The 13,100-nt window shown below is 63.5% G+C and overlaps 3 protein-coding genes across 12 annotated transcripts in view; 2 read left to right on the plus strand and 1 right to left on the minus strand.

Annotated features, from left to right (window-relative positions):
* Dgkz (diacylglycerol kinase zeta) overlaps positions 1-2,661 on the plus strand; it is a 41,902-nt gene extending 39,241 nt beyond the window's left edge. For all 7 annotated transcript variants that reach the window (XM_055600523.1, XM_055600516.1, XM_055600531.1 and 4 more), the window contains 6 exons: positions 425-456; positions 720-763; positions 1,251-1,371; positions 1,441-1,474; positions 1,672-1,771; positions 1,967-2,661. In XM_055600523.1, the coding sequence (XP_055456498.1) occupies positions 425-456; positions 720-763; positions 1,251-1,371; positions 1,441-1,474; positions 1,672-1,771; positions 1,967-2,083 (448 nt within the window). In that variant the 3' untranslated portion in view covers positions 2,084-2,661. The remainder of the gene's footprint in view (positions 1-424; positions 457-719; positions 764-1,250; positions 1,372-1,440; positions 1,475-1,671; positions 1,772-1,966) is intronic.
* A 58-nt stretch (positions 2,662-2,719) lies between these two features.
* Mdk (midkine) lies at positions 2,720-5,436 on the plus strand. 3 transcript variants are annotated; one of them, XM_055600560.1, is made up of 5 exons: positions 2,720-3,491; positions 3,979-4,055; positions 4,140-4,307; positions 4,408-4,569; positions 5,132-5,436. In XM_055600560.1, exons 2-5 carry the CDS (start codon positions 3,980-3,982, stop codon positions 5,155-5,157), a joined length of 432 nt encoding a protein of 143 aa, XP_055456535.1. In that variant the 5' UTR covers positions 2,720-3,491; position 3,979; the 3' UTR covers positions 5,158-5,436. The 3 variants fall into 3 exon arrangements, with proteins under 3 accessions (XP_055456535.1, XP_055456545.1, XP_055456552.1); XM_055600570.1 differs by lacking the exon at positions 2,720-3,491 and adding an exon at positions 3,694-3,732; XM_055600577.1 differs by lacking the exon at positions 2,720-3,491 and adding an exon at positions 3,743-3,887.
* Positions 5,437-5,477: 41 nt separating this feature from the next.
* Positions 5,478-13,016, minus strand: Chrm4 (cholinergic receptor muscarinic 4). Of its 2 annotated transcripts, none has more exons than XM_055600591.1 (2): positions 12,929-13,016; positions 5,478-8,030 (listed from the first exon to the last, which is right to left on the minus strand). In XM_055600591.1, exon 2 carries the CDS (start codon positions 8,006-8,008, stop codon positions 6,572-6,574), a length of 1,437 nt encoding a protein of 478 aa, XP_055456566.1. In that variant the 5' UTR covers positions 8,009-8,030; positions 12,929-13,016; the 3' UTR covers positions 5,478-6,571. The 2 variants fall into 2 exon arrangements, with proteins under 2 accessions (XP_055456566.1, XP_055456560.1); XM_055600585.1 differs by having other exon boundaries at positions 5,478-8,291; positions 12,929-12,947.
* Positions 13,017-13,100: the final 84 nt, after the last annotated feature.

Genomic DNA, 13,100 nt, shown 5'->3' on the forward strand with positions numbered 1-13,100 from the left:
GTGCCTCAGCCCAGGTTCCTTGAGGTCCCAGGCCATCCTCTGGACTTCTGCCCTTGCTACCTCACACTTGTCCCTCCTCAGACACCTCTGTTTTAGCTCGGCTTTTCCCCCTCAGAGGTATCTTTTCCAGACATGCCATCTGAAGGTTGGGAAGTATCCATAGCTGCTTGCTCACACTGCCCCTTTGTGTTTTAACAGCACTTCCAAACTTTCTCATTTATTGTTTGGCTGGTGTCTGAGCTTGGATGTGAGCCCGACAAGGCCAAAGTCTCCGTCTATCTAGCTCCCTGCTTGTACCCCACAGTGTGTGGTGCGCAGTGGGCACTCAATAAACTTGAAAAAAACGAAGGCCACCGTGGTTGGGATCAGGGAAGGAGGCCAGCTGGGCTGAGCTGGGTCACATCTCACCTTGTTCTGTTTGTAGGTCACTGCAGGGGGATGCTGCACCACCTCAAGGTGAGGTCTCTTCTCCAAGGCCCCGACACTTCCCTTTACCTGGTCATATGTGTGAGGTTTGGTGGGGGTCAGGGTTCACATAGCTGACAAGCATAGCCATCGAGTCCCACGTGATCACTTTCCTGTACACATCCAGCCATTGACAGACGTGCCCCAGCAGGCATCTGCTGTGGCCAGTAGGACATCATCACACTCATTGTTCACACACCAACCCATCCCCAGGCCGCTGACCTCAGGGTCTGATGGACAGATATTCTGTGCAGGTGAAGAGCTGATTGAAGCTGCCAAGAGGAATGACTTCTGTAAGGTACTAGTCAGAGCTCTCGGCCCGGCCCGTAGCCTCACCCGGGGAGGTCTTAGACACTTATCCTCGTCAGCTGGTCCACCACGGGGTTGCCCTGGCCAGATGGCTTCTTGCTAGGGGCTACCTCACCCATTCTGCCTGTCCCCTGCCCTGGGAAGGCGGCCAGGCTGAAAGGAACTACAAGGCTTGGTGGCTGTGCATTTGGGGAGTCCCTCACCCACAGGATGATGAAAGATTTGTGTCTAATGACACTCCAAAGAGACCCTCAGAAGCCAGGTATGGGGGCACACGTCTTTAATCCCAGCACTCAGGAGGCAGAGGCCAGCCTGCTCTACATAGCGAGTTCTACGAAAGCCAAGACTTCATAGTCAAACCACAAAAAAAGCCAAAACAAAAAACCCTCAGTGGTGCCTGGGAGTAACCGTGCCTGGGTCCCAGCTTGCGGAGGGAGGGAAATCCAGCCCTGTTCTGCCCTGCCCATTGTCCTCAGCTCCAGGAACTACACCGGGCAGGAGGTGACCTCATGCACAGGGACCAGCAGAGCCGAACACTCTTGCATCACGCAGTCAGCAGTGGCAGTAAGGAGGTGGTCCGCTATCTGCTGGACAATGGTAAGCTGTGCTCCCGGGCTGGGTGGGAGGAAGGGGGCCTGCCAGGTTTAGTGCTCTTCCCTTCCGCAGCGCCACCGGAGATCCTTGATGCTGTGGAGGAGAAGTGAGTATCCAGGACAGAGGCTGGTTCCCCCGCTTTGATCCTAAGCATTTGGTCACTCAGAGCCCAAGAACCCTTTCTGGCCAGCATGGGGTACCCTCCCCTTCTCCCCAAACTCCTGCCCTTTCTAATGGCTGTCGGGAGATAGCTGAGCAGGCCCGGAGAACTGGCAGTGTCTCTAAGCAGCCCCTCCCCCGCAGCGGGGAGACCTGTCTACACCAGGCTGCCTCCCTGGGCCAGCGCACCATCTGCCACTACATTGTGGAAGCCGGAGCCTCCCTCATGAAGACAGACCAGCAGGTGAGTTGCCTGGCCGAGCACAAATCCACCCGTTCCCAAATTTGGGAGCAGGACTAGGAATCTGAAGCTGTTCCATGCCCACAGTGCAGCCCTGAGAAACCTGAGCCCCCGGGAACCTTGTGACCTCTGAGGCTACCCTGGCCCCTCAGGCGCCTGCCCTCCCCTAAGGCCTTGGGGCTTCCACCCGTTCTCCAGGGCGACACTCCCCGGCAGCGAGCTGAGAAGGCTCAAGACACAGAGCTAGCTGCCTACCTGGAAAACAGACAGCATTACCAGATGATCCAGCGAGAGGACCAGGAGACGGCTGTGTAGTTAAGGGGACCATGGATCAACGAGGGACACTACCAGAGGACGAGAGCTCTCCTTGGCCACCTCACTGCCACATTCCTGTCAGGTGGCTATGGGGGGACCCTGCCCAGGGAAGGAGCCCCGTGCCACCCCCTGAGAAGACGCTCAGTAGAGCTGGACTCTCAAGGAGCTGGACTCTGACCTGTCCCTGGTTTCATGGGGCCCAGGAAACAGGCTAGGCTGGCAGGGTCCCTTCGGGGGCAGCCTCCCCTTCCCCACAGCAGATGGAAGGGCTGGACGCAGCCCAGCGGCAAGGACTGCTCTCAGCAGGATGTTCGCAAGCCACCTGGTCCTGCGGGCCGGCTGGAAGCTTCTGGGTGCCTGGCCCTTCTCTCTTGACCCACCCACCCTGGGCCTCTCAGAATCTCCAGAGCCTGCTGTATTCACCTGCCCGATGCCCTGCTTGGCACCTTCCCCGATGACCCTCCGGAGTCATGTACCCAGTCATTTCATTTCGGACTGTATGGCCTGGGGTGGGGGTGGGGCCCCCACGGTGGCTTGTTTACAGCTGGGTGTGACTCAGTAAAGTGAAGTTTTTTTTCCTTTCTTGTTTTCTATTTTTCTTGTGGTGGTGGCGCTCTCTGATTAGCAACAGTGTATCCTTGTTGTCGGGGAATGGCCACGACCGTCTCCGACCTTTAGGGGTCCCTAACTGAGAAGGGTCTGCCCGGTTCCTGACCTCTGCCTAGGGGTTCAGGCTCAGAGGGCTAGGGGCGGAGCTGATTTCCTCCGCTTCCCGCTCCTGCTGGGATGGTAACAATGAAAGTTTAGAGGTAGGGCGGGGGCCGGGCAAGGGTTCTTAGGCCATTGGCCCTGTGCCCCGAGCAGTCCCCGCCCCTTGGCTTGTACTGGGGGATCTGGTTGAGGTGAGCAGGAGACCCCAGGGTCAGGGGTGGGCGGTTATCACCTCCAGGGAAGCCAGGTCTGGAACTTCTCAACCCTTGTCAGCTACGAGATTTACCAAACTCAGGCCTGCCTGCGCCCCCTCCCCCCAACGCCCTTCCCTCCCTCAAATCTTCACTGGAAAAGGGTTCACCCGAGCCTTGCTCACCCTGAGCCAGTTGGGGTCCTGGGTCCCTCCTCCCCGACACATCAGAGTCCCTCTGAGTGAACTGATCAAAACTAAGACGGCGGTGAGCCAGGCCTCGAAGGGAAAGGAGGCGGGTGCAGAGGCCGCCCGGCCGGTGGCACCAGCGATGCGGTGACCTGAGAGCTGTCTGGGCTGCGCGAGGGGACAGGAGCCGGGCCCAGACCTGGGAAGGGCCAGGAGGGAGGGGGTAGAGCGCGAGAATCCAGAACCCGCGAGGGGACCCAAGCCCGGAGTGCACCGGCAAGACGGAGCCCCAGGGCCCCGGAGCCCCAGAGATCAGAGGTGAGGGGCACCGGCGCGGGAGTCCTGGCTCCGCAAGGGGAGGGAGCGGAGGCGGGGACTAGGGGGTCTGGGGAGGATGCGGGTTTGAGGGGAGGGGGTGGGGCGGGTCCTCCTATGGGGGAGGGGCGGGGGCCCATGTGACCGGCTCAGACCGGTTCTGGAGACAAAAGGGGCCGCTGCAGCCTTAGCGGGACAGGCCGTGGCGGGAGGGAGCGAAGCGTCGCGCGCGGGCAGTGAGCGAGTGAGCGCACGCAGCGGCGGTGGCCTCGGTCCCTTCGGGCTGTCGCCCACCGAGGGGGCTGGGGCGGGGGTGTACGCGGAGCCCCAGGAGAGCGGCTCTAAGTCCTCCCCCCCCCCGTCGCCCCCTCGTCGGTCGGACCCTTTGGGGCCTGGGAAGTGGGTCGAGCCCGTCGGGGTGGGAGGTCGCCCCGCGGTCCCCGGCGGGGAGGAGCAGAGGCGGGAACCCTAACCCCGGCTTCTCCCCCAGGATGCAGCACCGAGGCTTCCTTCTCCTCGCCCTCCTCGCCCTCCTGGCGCTCGCGTCCGCAGTGGCCAAGAAGAAAGGTGATGGGCTGGGGCGGGCTCGGAGTGAAAGGCCAGGTGGGGGCGGCCAGGTGCGGCCCTAACTTTGCCCCTTGCGCCCCGCAGACAAGGTGAAGAAGGGCAGCGCGGGGGGCGAGTGCTCGGAGTGGACCTGGGGGCCGTGCACGCCCAGCAGCAAGGACTGCGGCGTGGGTTTCCGCGAGGGCAGCTGCGGGGCCCAGACCCAGCGCGTCCACTGCAGGGTGCCTTGCAACTGGAAGAAGGAGTTTGGAGGTGCGGCGGGGCGCGGAGGAGGGCTGGAAAGCCGAGGGGGTGGCCTCGGGCAGCCTGGGCGCCGGGACGGTGGCCGCAGCCCTGCCGTCTCTCCCCTCAGCCGACTGCAAGTACAAGTTCGAGAGCTGGGGGGCGTGTGACGGGAGCACGGGCACCAAGGCCCGCCAGGGCACCCTCAAGAAGGCGCGGTACAATGCCCAGTGCCAGGAGACCATCCGCGTGACCAAGCCCTGCGCCTCCAAGACCAAGTCGAAGACCAAAGGTCAGTGCCTGTGGCGGGGTTGGGACCGGACCGGACACTCTGTGGCATCGCCGCGCCGCGGCCTCGGAGCTCAGGAGGCGCTGAGCCCTCCCCCTGCCCCAGCAGAAACTAGAGTTGTTGGCTCATCCCATCCCAGCGCCTGGAAAACGGTCTTTGTTACCTGGGCAGGGTGGGGCGGGGTCAGAGTTCACGGTGCCCACAGCGGCTGGGCAGGCCTCTCGGGCAGAGGTCGGTGTGGCCCCTTCCCAGGTGAGGGACTTAGACGTGCTCTGGTCCCAGATGAGAACAGCTGAAAGCTGGTGGCTCCTGCTTGTCAGAGCAGTGCTTCCGGCCCGAGGCGGTAGGACCGCCGTGAGTTCGCGGCCGCGCCTCGGGACTCAAAAAGGGAGTGAGGGGGCGAAGAGTTGAGGCAATGAGAAAGGCTTGGCATCACAATGGCTGCCCTTTCCCACCGCGCTCAGGTTGACTGACCAGACACCGCTAGGGGGCAGGGTTTCCTCTCCCTCATGGACCTGAGTATGAGTCCTCTAAAGTACTAACGCGAGTCTTTCTTGTTCTGCAGCCAAGAAGGGGAAAGGAAAGGACTGATGTCAGGAGGCCGGTGAACCTTCGGCCCTGCCTGGGGCCTGAAAGGAGCCCTCCTCTCCCACGGGGCCCAAGATACCACGCACCAGTGCCTTCTCTCTTCCTGTCAGCTTCGCCAATCACTCCCTGCCCCTGCCCCTCCCACCCACACCAAGTGCCCTAAGTGGGGAGGGACAAGGGATTCTGGGACGCTTGGGCCTCCCCACAGGGGGATCTGATTCCCAGCACCCCCTCTGTCCCCCCCCCACCCTCATACCTGTTACTAAGAAATGAATAAAATGAACTCGCTTTTTTTTTTTTTTTTCCAATAAAAGCTTCTCTTTTTTTAATATATAAAAGCCCCTTCCCAGGGAGTTTACCATGGAGCTTTGTTGGGGGGGAAGGGGTTGGGGAACTGGGGAGTTGAGGGCTCTGTAGGAAGCGCTCCCAACAGTTCATGGGAAGAGCCGAACATTTACAAAAATGTCTTCCAGGGCCACCTGGGTGCCATCTCTCCCAGGGACCACAGGGCTGGGGGTAGGGAAGAGAACCTCGGTGACTCAACTCGAACTCTGCCTCACCCCACCAAGAGCCTTTTTTGGTCCAGGCTGCTGCCAGTCTGGAAGGTTCTGGCCGGGGAGAGATGAGGAAGCCTGCACGGATGACCAAGTTCCTCACCATGGCCCTCCTTCCCTCGGGCCCAGAACCTCCCTTCGAACAGAGGAAGAGGGGAGCGCTGCCCACCTAAATCGTGTGGCCTGGGGTGGGGCGTGGAGGCTCTTGACAATAGGATCACGATTTGACTCAGTCCCCTGGAGTCGGCTCTGGGCCTAGCATGACCCTGCAGTTGCCCCATCCAGTTATGACTTGGCCAGGGAAGGGAGGGAAGCGCTGAGAGCCCTGGGCCCTGCTTCCCACCCAGAGCTGAACAACGAGGACAGGGAAATCCCTGGGCCTGGAGTGGGGCTAGGGGGCAGGGGAAGGGCCGAGCCTACATGCGGGGACGGGGTGCAGGGAGGCGGAAAGCACCGATTACAGACAGCCGGCACGACGGGGGCCCCACCCTTCCAAGCCTGGCTTCTCTGGCTCCTCTCAAGACGCTCCTGGGCTCTCTGCTCCATTCATGCGTCCGCCGGCCTGTGCTGTCCCCTCCAGCCATTGTCCCCCACCACACAGGCGAGGTGACCGACGGGGGCCAGGCGGTGCCAGTCCAGACCATGCCCAGGCCGCGCCTCCTGGGCGTCAGCAGAGATCTGCTCTCCCCGCACAGCACGAGAAGAGCCCCCTCGTGCCTCGCTAGGAGGCCTGTTCCCTTCGTGGCAGATGCGAACTCAGAGCTGGGGGGGGCCCGCCTACTCTCTCTTCCGCAGCCGGCGAGCCATGCGGTTCCCCGGGGCACACTCCTGACACCAGCACCTCCCAGGGCACACTGCGAGGTCTACCTGGCCGTGCCGATGTTCCGGTACTGGCACAGCAGGAGGTGCCGGAAGGTCTTTTTGAAAGTGGCGTTGCAGAGCGCGTAGCAGGCGGGGTTGATGGTGCTGTTGACGTAGCAGAGCCAGTAGCCGATGGACCACACCCGGTCCGGGACGCAGCTCTGGCAAAAGGTGTTCACCAGGACCATGACGTTGTAGGGCGTCCAGGTGAGGATGAAGGCCAGCAGGATGGCAAAGATGGTCCGGGTCACCTTGCGCTCCCGGGCTGCCATCTGCCTCTTCTTGCGCACCTGGTTGCGGGCGATGCTGGCGAACTTCCGGGCCACGTTGGCGGCTGGACGCATGCCGGCTGGCGTGGCGGGGACAATCTCGATGGCCGTCACGCACTCGTTGCCCGTCTGCTTGGTTACGATTTGAATCTTGGACCACTTGGAGGCAGGGTTGAGGGTTCGCGGCTGCAGGGCGGGGGCGGCCAGCGCGGGTGTGGTGGCCTCGGTGGTGGACAGCTCCGTGGGCGGCCGTTCCTTGGTGTTCTGGGTAGCACTGCCCGAGCTGGACTCGTTGGAGGTGTCCTTGTCGGCCACCGGGCGTGGGGGCGGGGGCAGGGCGGGCGGAGGGGCCTCCTCCAGCTTCCCGTTGCGCAGCTCCTCCCGAGAGGCGCCCCCTGGTGGAGGCTTCTTGATGCTGGGCTTCATCAGGGGGCTCTTGAGGAAAGCCAGGGTCTTGGCCTTCTTCTCCTTGGGGCCCTCGGGTCGATGCTTGTGCACTCGGCTGCGGCTGGCCAGCGAGATGTGAATGTACAGCACCGTCATGATGACCACGGGCAGGTAGAAGGCGGCAATGGCTGTGCCGAAGGTCACGGCCGGGTTGGACAAGAACTGGATGAAGCACTGGTTATCTGGCACAGTCCTCTTGCCCACCACAAACTGCCAGAACAAGATGGCGGGGGCCCAGAGCACAAAGGACAGGACCCAGGCGGCTGCGATCATGAGGCCTGCCATCTTGGTGGTGCGGCGGGCGGGGTAGGTGAGGGGTTTGGTGACGCAGAAGTAGCGGTCGAAGCTGATGATGAGGAGGTTCATGACGGACGCGTTGCTCACGACGTAGTCTAGGGCCAGCCACAGGTCACAGACCACCGCACCCAGGGGCCAGTAGCCCTTGATGATATACAGGGTGTAGAGGTTCATGGAGAACGCCCCGATGATGAGATCCGCGCAGGCCAGGCTGAACAGGAAGTAGTTGTTGACGGTCTGCAGCTGCCTGTTGACCTTGATGGACAACATCACCAGGATATTACCCACGACCGTCACCAGGCTCAGCGAGCCGGTCACTGTGGCGATGAACACCATCTCCACCGTCTCCAGGTGGCTGTGGGCAGCCGTGACCAGCCGCACGGACTGATTGCCCGCGCTGCCGTTGACCGGGGTGAAGTTGGCCATGCTGGGTCCCGGTGGGCGGGGGCTGGAGGAGGAAGGAGACAGGGGAGGAGTGAGCTGTTGAAGAGGACGGGGCTTCAGGCGGAGGGTGACGGCGGCCACTGCGGCGGGAGGGCTTTCATCCAGGAAAATGTCAGGGCGCTCTGCGCCACCGCCACCGTTCCTCGGCTTGCGCTCACTCAACAGGCACCGAGGGCCTCCGCGGGGCCAGCCTCTGGCGTTAGCTCGGGGCTGAGCTCACGGAAGTGAATGACACACACATGGTCCTCGTCTCAGAATGGATAATCTAGTTTGGGGGGAGAGAGAAAGATGTGAGTGGGGGAACCGCTGGGGAGAAATCAGGGCGGCATGAGGGTAAAGGCAGTGAGTCCGAAGACAGAAGGGCTCTCGCTTGCTGGGTGATGACGAGGGGGCCACCACCTGAAGAGCTGTGGCAAATGGCTGACATAGGGCAAAGGTCCAGAGACAGGGATAGAAGCCAGTGTGGGAAGCAGGGGTGGCGTGAGGAGAGGTCCCTGCAGGCGGGCAGCAGAGAAAGTGTTCATTCATTTGCCCAATCAGGCATGTCACTCCCCAACCCCTCCTTCTTGGGTACCCAAGGCTATGCCCATGGTCGATATGTCCTACCCACATCGTCAGTCCTACGTGCTCATTTCTTTGCTGTCTTCCTTCCTTTCTTTTTCTTTTTTTTCACTTTTCTATCTTTGTTTTCTGAGATAAGGTCATATAGACCAGGCTGGCCTTAAACTGCCCACATCTGGAAGTAAAGGCATGCACCACCATAGCCAGCCACTCGGGCATTTCTTAACCAAATATCACCAAGGGAGATGGAGACTTGTTCTCCTGTCCCTACGCTGCAGGAATGATGACGATGACGATGACGACGATGACGATGATGCATTAGCAACTAGCACTGATTGTCCACTAAATCCCTGCATTCTGTGTCTCTGTAGTGTTAGCTTGCTGCAACCCCACAACAAACCCGAGGCAGATGCTGAGGACACAGGCACAGAGGTGTTACTAAACAGATAAGGTTCCATGTTTCCTTGATGCCTTGTGGCTGGTGGAGTGCATTGGGGGAGCAGGGAAAGAGGTCCTAGAGCTAAGACATGGGACCTGATGGGTCTAAGGGCTAGGGAGGTCATTCAAGGGACCAGAGGAGCTGAGGTGGGATCGGGGACACCTGAAGGAGGAAGAGAAAGGGGAAAAAGAATAGTGAGAGGACTCATGAAGCTCAGTGGACAACACAGGGGCAGCTTCGGGCTGTCAGCTCCCAGCAAAGAAACCAAAAGCCTAAAAGACCCAGCAGCTGAGGAAGGGTCTGATTTCCCAAGAACCAAGGCCAGTCCGAGTTCCCGTGTGGAGCCAAAAGATGAGGGATTTACCTCAGAGGGAACCTACAGCCAGCCCCTGAGAGGTCACATCCCACACGGAGGAGGACAACTCAGCTGAGGCCCAACAAGGCCCCTCCCCTGAGTTTGCCTTCCTCCCCACCAGCCTCCCTTCAGCTCTCCTCCTCCCCTTCCTCTCCCATACATGTGAGGGGGGCCCACGCCCAGCATGCTGTGCCAGGGCAGCCGCTCAGCCCAGCCTCCTTCACACCCGCCAACACACAAGCATTCCACATACGCACACAGGCCCCATCTCAGCCACACGCAGGTCGTATACGCAGTTCTGTGCATCTGCGCGCGCTGTGTGTGTGTGTGTGTGTGTGTGTGTGTGTGTGTGTGTGTGTAAGAGGAAGAGACGGTACAGCAGCCTGCTGTGGAAAAAGAGGCACCAAGTCTGTGTTCAAGAGGAGGCCAGAGCGAGGTCCGGCTGCGCAGCCCGAGGAGAGCCATCTGCCCTCTGGGAACTAGTTCCCAGTTTACAAAATAGAGGCTCTTGCCCTGCCGAAGCCTTTGACCAGCTAGGGGATCCGGTTAGCGCCCCAGCTCGCCCTCCAAGTGGAAAGGGCACTGGGGGCTGCAGACACACGCCAAACTTGGCTTCAGTCCCCCCAGCCCGGCCTCAGCAGACACAAAACCCTGCCTTCTGGTGTCAAAGCGAAGTTCTCTTGTTCTAAATCCCCGGGTCAAAGGAGGCCAGGAGGAAGGGGGTGCTAAGGATATCTCCAAGGTCACCCAAGGAGTCACACGCAAGAGACAGGCCAGTCTTTCCGAGAGTCTCCGCAGTGACGGTTCAGCTCCGAAACGGAGCCTCGAGCTCAGCCTTTGAGCTGGCGGGGTGGGAGCACCCAGCAGCCAGCCTACCTTTTCCCGGACCCCCGCCGGCAGGGACAGGGGGAAACCAGCAGGGGAGCCGCTAGCACACACCGAGGAAAGCCTCACTGGAGTCCCTCAGGGCCAGAACACAGGCAGCAAGGAGCAGGATAGGGGGGTGGGAAGGGGTGTGTGTGTATGTGTGTGTGTGTGTGTGTGTGTGTGTGTGTGTGGGGTGACCAAGATGTGAGCGAGAGGAAAACACAGCCTCTCTTCTTTCTTGAGTGTCGGGAGCTTTTCCTCCAGCAGGTTTAACGCCTAGGGCAGCCGGAAGCGGCGAGGGCCTCCGGGTAGCCTCGCTTTACAGGGCCAAGGGTCCTCATCCAGAAAACCGCGCAGTGCTAACGGACTGGATGAAAGCCATCCAGTCTGGAAGAAAGGGTGGGTCAGGATTAGCACCCCTCCCCCTCCCCCCCATGCATCTTAGGTGTGGAACCCTCACGGTCCGTTCAGCTCCCTCAACTTGGCTTTGACCTTCTGTCCTCCTGGGACCAAGAAACAGCCTTAGACCCGCGAGCGACCAGCGAACGGTGGGTGGGCTGGGGTCCCCGGGGTCCTGGCCAGATGCGCACTGGGCAAAACTCGCTTTTCTCAACTCGGTCCCAGTTTTCTTTCCGGGCCTCGGCGATCTGTCCTTGAGATGTTCAGACCGCACTACCCGCGGGGCGCGGCTTCCCCCTGAACCCGGCCCTGCCGGGATCCGGCCAGGCGGACCGCCGCGGGCCTGGCGTGCACGCCCCGCGCCGCTAGATGGCACTGTCGGCCCCCGGGTGCCGGCTCCGACCCCGAGCCGAGGCCGCCGCTCACTCACGGGCCCCGAGTCCCGGCGCCAACGGCGAAGACAGAGAGAGTCAGGGGCAGGGAGCGAGGGGAGGGCGCGACGCCGGGCCCCGCGGCCCCCGGGGGCCACAGAGCTTCCTTGGGTTCGGGCAGGGCGTCGAGGACCAGAAACTTTGGGGCGCTGGGATTCCAGCTGCGCCCGTCAAGGAACGCGTAGGCCGGGGGAGCGGGTGCGGGGTGTGTGTGTGTGCATGTGTGTGTGTGCGTGTGTGCACGCGCGGCTACCGGGGAGCACCACCAGGCCTGGCCACCGGCGCGCCTCCGAGCGCGTGAGCTTGCCAGCGCCGTGCGGACACGTGCGTGCGCATGTGTGTGCGTGCCCGAGGTCGCCACGGCCCGGGCCTGGCATCTGGCCGGGGGGGGGGGAGGCTGCAGCGGCGAACTTCTGTGCAGGGGGCTCAGGCTAGCCCGTCGGCGAACGGCCGGTCCCAGCCGGCGCCCGCGGCGGGAATGACCCGGGGCGGGGGGGGCGGAGGGGGGGCGCCCGGCCTGCGGCTGGGGCTAAGGGTTGGGGAAAGGCGGAAATCAGAGCCGCGAGGAAACCCTGGTTTGGGACCGTTTTTTCGGAGTGGCCGGACCACCCGGTCCTCCTGTCTGCCTTCCCTCGAGACCCGGAGCGCGCGCTCCCGGCCGTGGACTGACTTGTGCGACAGTCGCCCAGACGGGGCGTGAGGGTCACCGGGCTGGGCTCGGGGCACCGAGGGCACCGAGGGGAGGGCAGAAGCGCCGGGCGGGGTGCCGGGTCGAGGCTTGGGTCCGGAGCGCGCGCTTGTTTCTCCTTCACTTTGCACCCCGCGCCTGCCGGAGAGGCCCTGCCCAGCCCCGCCAGCCCCAGCAGGCGCCGAGAGCGGGCGGGGGGCTCGGGCACCCCTCCGGGGCCGCCCCGGGGCTCACCCTTGGGGTCCGTCTGGGCCAAGGCTCTCGGATGCCCCGCCCTCCCGTCAACCCCCAGGGACGCAGCTCCCGTAGCCTGCCTGGGCGTGGGCACCGCGCTTCCCCGGGTCCTCCGGCCCCTTCCCCTGCCGGGGGGCGAGCCGGGGAAGGGGTGCTCTGGGCGCCCGTGGGGTGGCCCGTGGGCCGGGGGTTCGATCATTAGGCGATCACTTTAGGAGAGCCACGGCCCCCGGACCTTCCGTCCCCGAGGCGGCCAGAAGCCTCGGTCGTTCGGGAGAGGGGAGAGGGGTGCAGGATGGCAGGCCAAGTCGCGGCGCCCCACACTCCCTCGGCCAGCCGGGAGGACGGGGCTCGGGGCCCGGGCTTCCTCGGGTGGCTAAAGGCGAGGGCTAGACCCGGAGGAGGGGAAGGGTGGCGGGAGAGGACGGGGGTGCCTTCCGTCGGGGCTCAAGGTCGCGGACAGAGGACTCCACCGGCGAGGGCGTGCGGGCGCTCCGGGGGACCGAGGTGGGCAGGGAGGGCAGGGAGCCGGGCGGGAAAAGGGGCGCTTCGGGGCCGCCGCCCCCGGCGCCCAGCAGGGCAGGCGGCCGAGGGAGTGAGGGTGTGCGGGTCCTGACCCGACGGCAGCCCCGCCTCGGGGTGGGGGCCGCGGGCGAGTACTCTCCCGCCCCCCGGCCTCTGCGCGCCCCCCGATCTCCAGGGGTTCCACCTGGAGGAGCCTTGCAGGGACGCGGGACCCCGCTTCCAGGGGGGGGGGTCCCTCCCGCCCCGGCTCGCTCTCCGCCCCTTCCGCTTGCGCCCTCGAGGGGGTTTGGGAGCCCGTTCCAGCCGGACCCAGCTCCGGGGACCCTCGGAGCGTCCCAGGGAGCCCCGCGTCGCCGTCCTGCCTGGGAGCCCCCCGCCCCCGCGCGGCCGCGGAGTTACTCACCCGCCGCTTCGGTCCCGCTTCCGCTGGCGCCGGACAGACGGCGGGCCAGGCCGGAGGCCCCGGGGGTCCGCGGGGTGGCCGCCGGGCGGCGGGCCGGGGGCGGGGACGGGGTGCCGAGGGGCGGCCCCTGCTTCGCCTGCGGCTCCCGGCGCTGTGGCTCCGACTCGCGCTC

This window comes from Psammomys obesus, unplaced genomic scaffold, assembly GCF_907164565.1.
Source record: "Psammomys obesus unplaced genomic scaffold, mPsaObe1.curated_primary_1811, whole genome shotgun sequence".
In the NCBI taxonomy this organism is placed as follows: domain Eukaryota; kingdom Metazoa; phylum Chordata; class Mammalia; order Rodentia; family Muridae; genus Psammomys; species Psammomys obesus.